This window comes from Xenopus laevis, chromosome 4L (assembly GCF_017654675.1).
Source record: "Xenopus laevis strain J_2021 chromosome 4L, Xenopus_laevis_v10.1, whole genome shotgun sequence".
In the NCBI taxonomy this organism is placed as follows: domain Eukaryota; kingdom Metazoa; phylum Chordata; class Amphibia; order Anura; family Pipidae; genus Xenopus; species Xenopus laevis.
Genome location: NC_054377.1, coordinates 93500614 through 93506445, shown reverse-complemented (window position 1 = coordinate 93506445; position 5832 = coordinate 93500614). Strand labels below are relative to the sequence as shown.

The window sequence follows — 5832 nt, the reverse complement described above, 5'->3', positions numbered from 1 at the left end:
AGGGTCGGACTGGGAGGTGTGGGGCCCACCGGGGCTACTGCCCCAGGGCCCCCCTCCGGCCGCCGCTACCGCTCCGGAGTGCTTTAGGGGACTAGTGCGCATGCGCGCGGTGCCGTGTTTGTGCGCAGGCGCGCGGCGCTACCTTTATGCGCATGCGCAGTTACTCTATTATACCGCGACCCCAAACAAAGTGGGGTCGCGCCGCCCCACTAAGTAGCGGATCTGGGCCGGCGGGGCCCACAAGAGCCCGGGGCCCACCGGGGTTTTTCCCGGTGTCCCGCCGGCCCAGTCCGACACTGCCAGCAGTGAATTTTCTGAAATTATTTTTTTCTTAATAACATCTTTTATATTAGAATGGCGTTTCGCTCATTTTCCAGCAAAGGGTAAGAATATTCAACTTCTTCTCATATAGAGTATTTATGCATTATAACTAGGCTTGTGCTTTATGTGTTATAATTATTATTGGCAAAGTGCCAAGGCAGCAATTGGTTGCTATGGCAGCATTTCATTGTGATGTCATTTCAGTTGGTGATGTCATAATGTCAGTGACCTACTTTAGTCAGTGCCAACAAGACTACTGGTCATTTCAGGATTTTCACTACTGGACGAAACACCAGCAGTGAATTTTCTGAAATTATTTATTTTTTAATAACATCTTTTTTATTAGAATGACATTTCGCTCTTTTAACAACAAAGGGTAAGAATCTTTAACTTCTTCTCATATAGAGTATTTATGCATTATAACTAGGCTTGTGCTTTATGTGTTATAATTATTATTGGCAAAGTGCCAAGGCAGCAATTGGTTGCTATGGCAGCATTACATTGTGATGTCATTTCAGTTGGTGATGTCATAATGTCAGTGACCTACTTTAGTCAGTGCCAACAAGACTACTGGTCATTTCAGGATTTTTACTGCTGGACGAAACACCAGCAGTGAATTTTCTGAAATTATTGTTTTCTTAATAACATCTTTTATATCAGAATGGTGTTTCACTCGTTTTTCCAACAAAGGGTAAGAATATTCAACTTCTCATATATAGGGGTATATTTATCAAAGAGTGAAGTTAAAGTTCGCCACAGTCTGCTAGAGTGAAATTCTGCCACTCTCCATTCATTTCTATGGGTTTTTTAAAGGCGTATTAAACAAAGGGTGAAAGTAAAAGTTCACCCTTTAATGAATAAGCTTTTAAAAAATCCCATAGAAATGAATAGAGAGAGGCGGTATTTCATAAATATACCACATAGAGTATTTATGCACTATAACTAAGCCTGTGTTTTATGTATTATTATTGGCAAAGTGCCAAGGCAGCAAATAGTTGCTATGGCAACATTGCATCATATGATGTCATATGAGTCGGTGATGTCATAATGTCAGTGACCTACTTTAGTCAGTGCCAACAAGACTACTGGTCATTTCAGGATTTTTACTGCTGGACGAAACACCAGCAGTGAATTTTCTGAAATTATTTTTTTCTTAATAACATCTTTTATATCAGAATGGCTTTTCGCTCATTTGCCAACAAAGGGTAGTGAATTTTCTGAAATTATTTATTTTTTAATAACATCTTTTTTATTAGAATGACATTTCGCTCTTTTAACAACAAAGGGTAAGAATCTTTAACTTCTTCTCATATAGAGTATTTATGCATTATAACTAGGCTTGTGCTTTATGTGTTATAATTATTATTGGCAAAGTGCCAAGGCAGCAATTGGTTGCTATGGCAGCATTACATTGTGATGTCATTTCAGTTGGTGATGTCATAATGTCAGTGACCTACTTTAGTCAGTGCCAACAAGACTACTGGTCATTTCAGGATTTTTACTGCTGGACGAAACACCAGCAGTGAATTTTCTGAAATTATTGTTTTCTTAATAACATCTTTTATATCAGAATGGTGTTTCACTCGTTTTCCAACAAAGGGTAAGAATATTCAACTTCTCATATATAGGGGTATATTTATCAAAGAGTGAAGTTAAAGTTCGCCACAGTCTGCTAGAGTGAAATTCTGCCACTCTCCATTCATTTCTATGGGTTTTTTAAAGGCGTATTAAACAAAGGGTGAAAGGAAAAGTTCACCCTTTAATGAATAAGCTTTTAAAAAATCCCATAGAAATGAACTAGAGAGAGGCGGTATTTCATAAATATACCACATAGAGTATTTATGCACTATAACTAAGCCTGTGTTTTATGTATTATTATTGGCAAAGTGCCAAGGCAGCAAATAGTTGCTATGGCAACATTGCATCATATGATGTCATATGAGTCGGTGATGTCATAATGTCAGTGACCTACTTTAGTCAGTGCCAACAAGACTACTGGTCATTTCAGGATTTTTACTGCTGGACGAAACACCAGCAGTGAATTTTCTGAAATTATTTTTTTCTTAATAACATCTTTTATATCAGAATGGCTTTTCGCTCATTTGCCAACAAAGGGTAAGACTATTCAACTTCTCATATAAAGTATTTATGCATTATAACTAGACTTGTGCTTTATGTGTTAGAATTATTATTGGCAAAGTGCCAACTCAGCAACTGGTTGCTATGGTAGCGTTACATTGTGATGTCATTTCAGTTGGTGATGTCATAATGTCAGTGACCTACTTAAGTCAGTGCCAACAAGACAACTGGTCATTTCAGGATTTTCACTAGTGGACTAAACACCAGCAGTGAATTTTCTGAAATTATTTATTTTTTAATAACATCTTTTTTATTAGAATGGCGTTTCACTCATTTGCCAACAAAGGGTAAGAATCTTTAACTTGTGGGTAGTATTTCAAGAAGGTGCATCTGTTGGTATAATGTGGCTGCTCTCTGACATCACGTTCATACAAAATCATTTTGTGAGAGCGCATCTACATTGTATTCTGATTTATCTGTTGAGAGTCACCAAATGCAAAATTAAACAATTAAATTGTAATTTCTCTTGTGATTTTAATTGTAGAAATATCAACTTCTTCAGAAAACTTTGCATTAGATCAAAACAGGCATGTGATCCTGTCCCGGTCGACATAGAGAAAGGGGAAAAAGAGAGAAGGGCACCGTGTACACTCCTCTGTGCGAAGGCTACGCTGGCCATCCTTCTCCTGATCAAATTCGTCCATTACGTGGACACATATCTAGCTGAAGGTAAGACAGGGGCTGGAAGGAAGAAATACATTTTCTGAAGGTAACAGAACCACTTCACTACCTGTACTAACGTGTCCATATGGTACTTTGTTCCTCTTACAGGTGTTATGCCGTTGATTGAAGCAGAATATGAACTCTCCATTGACAAAGTTGCGAGAGTAGAAACAGGTAAGGTCACATTCCTTGGACTTTCTCTCTTATGGATATACTCATCATTCCCTCTTTCTATCTGTCTCTTTTAGCCAGTCGTGGGCTTGGTCCATGTCTGAAGCTCACAATATTCTCCCTCTTCCTTCAGGTTTTGCTATTGTTTTTGCCTTGGTCAATCCATTCTTTGGACATCTATCAGATCAGATCAGCCGGTGGACCCTCATGTGTCTGGGAGTAACGTATTGGACTCTGTTTGTCGCGAGCTGTTCCGTAATTCCCCAGGAGGTAAGAGTCGATGTATTGGATGGTCAATGAAATTTCACTCAGCGTATAACCTGTACTCAGTAGTATTAATTCTTCATGAATCCTAACTTATAAAAATTTGTACCCTCTTATCCTTTAGTGGGGTTGGACCATCCCTTTTATACGGTGTGCTGTGGCCGCAATAGAAAGTTTTTTTGCAGGCATTTCCCTGACCCTGATTGATGACCTGTTCCCACCTGAAAATCGACGAGGGACTTTATTCAAGTTTAACAATTTCAGCTATATAATGGGGTAAGCTGCAAGTTGTACCTGGATTCCTGCTACATTCCTGTTGGTTTGTGTGTGGATTCTGTTATATTAACCCTGAATCTCCTTGGTTCTGTTACAGTGCCTTAGGGATCGTTGCGGGAGCAATTGTGCCAAGCTACTTAGGCTCAAACTGGCGTTTTGCACTGCAGGTAAGGAAAATTCAACCGGGTACCATTAATTATATTGGGGTGACGGGAAGATACAATTGAATATTGGCTAAACATGAAGAGACAAATAAAACAGTGGTTGTTGTGAGATATTAGCCTTTTATTATCAGTTTGGTTGATTGGATACTGTACATGAAAAGAGATACATGGCTGGCTACTTAACTGCTGTTTTCTTTGGACACAGCTAGTTGCAGTCGCTGGATTAGCGTGCCTAGTGCTGCTAATCTGTGTGAAGAAGGAACCACCTAGATGCTATACCGAGGACCACAGTGATGACCCTCAGATGCAGATCCTCAGTTTCCAATATATTTGGAAGTTGACCTCCTCCTTCTTCAAAAATCGGAGGATTTTATCTAAAACGTGAGTATTATTTATGATAAATAACAATCAAATGGAAAATTGCAGAAGATGTATATATATTACTAATCCCTCTCCTCCACTTTCAGACGGAGCTTTGTTTTTCTCACCTTGGCTTCATGGTCCGTGAATTTCATTAATGAAGCCATGTTTGCCGTTGTTCCTGATTTCCTGAACCAAACCAGGGCCGGGACAAACAGTTCGTTTCCCTGTCTGTTGCCAGATTGTTACTACAGCGACTTGTGAGTCTCCAGAACTTGTGCATATTTAGGGGCAGGTTTATCAAGGGTCGAATTTAGAGTTCATGGGCGTTTTATTAAACTCCCATAAACTCCCAAGAACTCAAAATTCGACCCGCAAACTCAAATTGAATTCAAATCGAATCGTTTTGAATCGAATCTAATTCGATTCACGTTTTTTCTCCAAAAGCAACTCCATTTTCAGGAAGGCTGCAAACAACTCCAAATTTATCCCAGGACCTTCCCCATAGGTTAAAACAGCAATTCAGCAGGTTTAAGGTGGCAAATAGTCGAATTCAAAGTATTAAAGGGCCAGTACATAATACATTTCTATAATCAAATTCGAATTTTTAACTATTCCCTAGTCAAATTTCACTTCGACCCTTGATAAATCTGCCCCTAAATGTGTGTTTACCAGTCCCATTATGAACAAGCCTTGCTATGGTTTAGCAGATAGCCTTCAGCAGGTGCACTGTATTGTTTAGGATGTATATTAAATTGTTTCAGTTCAGGATCTGAGAAGTTATTATTAGAGGTACATTATACAGTTTGAACAATATAATAAACATTCTTGTCTCTTTGTCTCCTTCTAGTATGTTCTATGGTTTGATTAAATACGCAGCTGACATCGTGGGGATACACTGTAATTAAACAGTGCAATGTTCTCCTTGGTGCAGGGGTGATTAGCATAATTAAAAAACAAAACACTGCCATTACTAATGTATCTCTTGTTACTTGGAAAATTAAAAACATTTTCTCATACTTAACTTTGAATTGATTTCCATTAAATTCAATGGCAGGAATCAATTTCAGGCAAAATCTCTCCATTGTGCTGTACATCAAATACCAAGGGTTCTGACAGACAAGGCACCCTACTTCCTATGTGCAAATTGAATTTATTGTCAGCAAGGGAAAGAGTAGAGGCTCAGAAGAAAATTTAAATCCATTTAGGTCCATAAACCATTGATGTTAAAAGGCCTGCTGGTACCTATATCCAGCCATTCACAATAATCATGCTGGTCAGCTGATGCCGATACTTCAAACTGATTGGATATTTTTGCCACAGCAAATACCATTGGTCAAGCTGTTAGCAATTGCATTTTGTTTGGATCTCCTCAATCCCAGCCTCCTTATTCTGGCTTTGGATAATGTAATGTTCCATGCAGGATGCTGCCACTTTGCAGAGTCATTTTTCTAAGTTGGGAAACTGGGCAAAA

The 5832-nt window shown here is 38.9% G+C and overlaps 1 protein-coding gene across 2 annotated transcripts; it reads left to right on the top strand.

Moving 5' to 3' along the window:
• The first annotated feature begins 1158 nt into the window (after positions 1-1158).
• Positions 1159-4554, top strand: LOC121403059 (protein spinster homolog 1-like). Of its 2 annotated transcripts, XM_041590487.1 has the most exons (7): positions 1159-1526; positions 2945-3129; positions 3232-3297; positions 3428-3564; positions 3683-4001; positions 4204-4379; positions 4466-4554. In XM_041590487.1, the coding sequence occupies exons 1-5, from the start codon at positions 1498-1500 to the stop codon at positions 3836-3838; spliced, it is 573 nt and encodes a 190-aa protein (XP_041446421.1). In that variant the 5' UTR covers positions 1159-1497; the 3' UTR covers positions 3839-4001; positions 4204-4379; positions 4466-4554. The 2 variants fall into 2 exon arrangements, with proteins under 2 accessions (XP_041446421.1, XP_041446420.1); XM_041590486.1 differs by having other exon boundaries at positions 3683-4379.
• The last annotated feature ends 1278 nt before the right edge of the window (positions 4555-5832 follow it).

Excerpts from the sequence above, each read along its gene's own strand:
- LOC121403059 (XM_041590487.1), top strand. The coding sequence starts at position 1,498 with ATGGCTTTTCGCTCATTTGCCAACAAAGG. Across the intron at positions 3,298-3,427 it reads AGTTGCGAGAGTAGAAACAG|GTTTTGCTATTGTTTTTGCC; the intron begins GTAAGGTCACAT and ends CTCTTCCTTCAG. Across the intron at positions 3,565-3,682 it reads GTTCCGTAATTCCCCAGGAG|TGGGGTTGGACCATCCCTTT; the intron begins GTAAGAGTCGAT and ends CTTATCCTTTAG.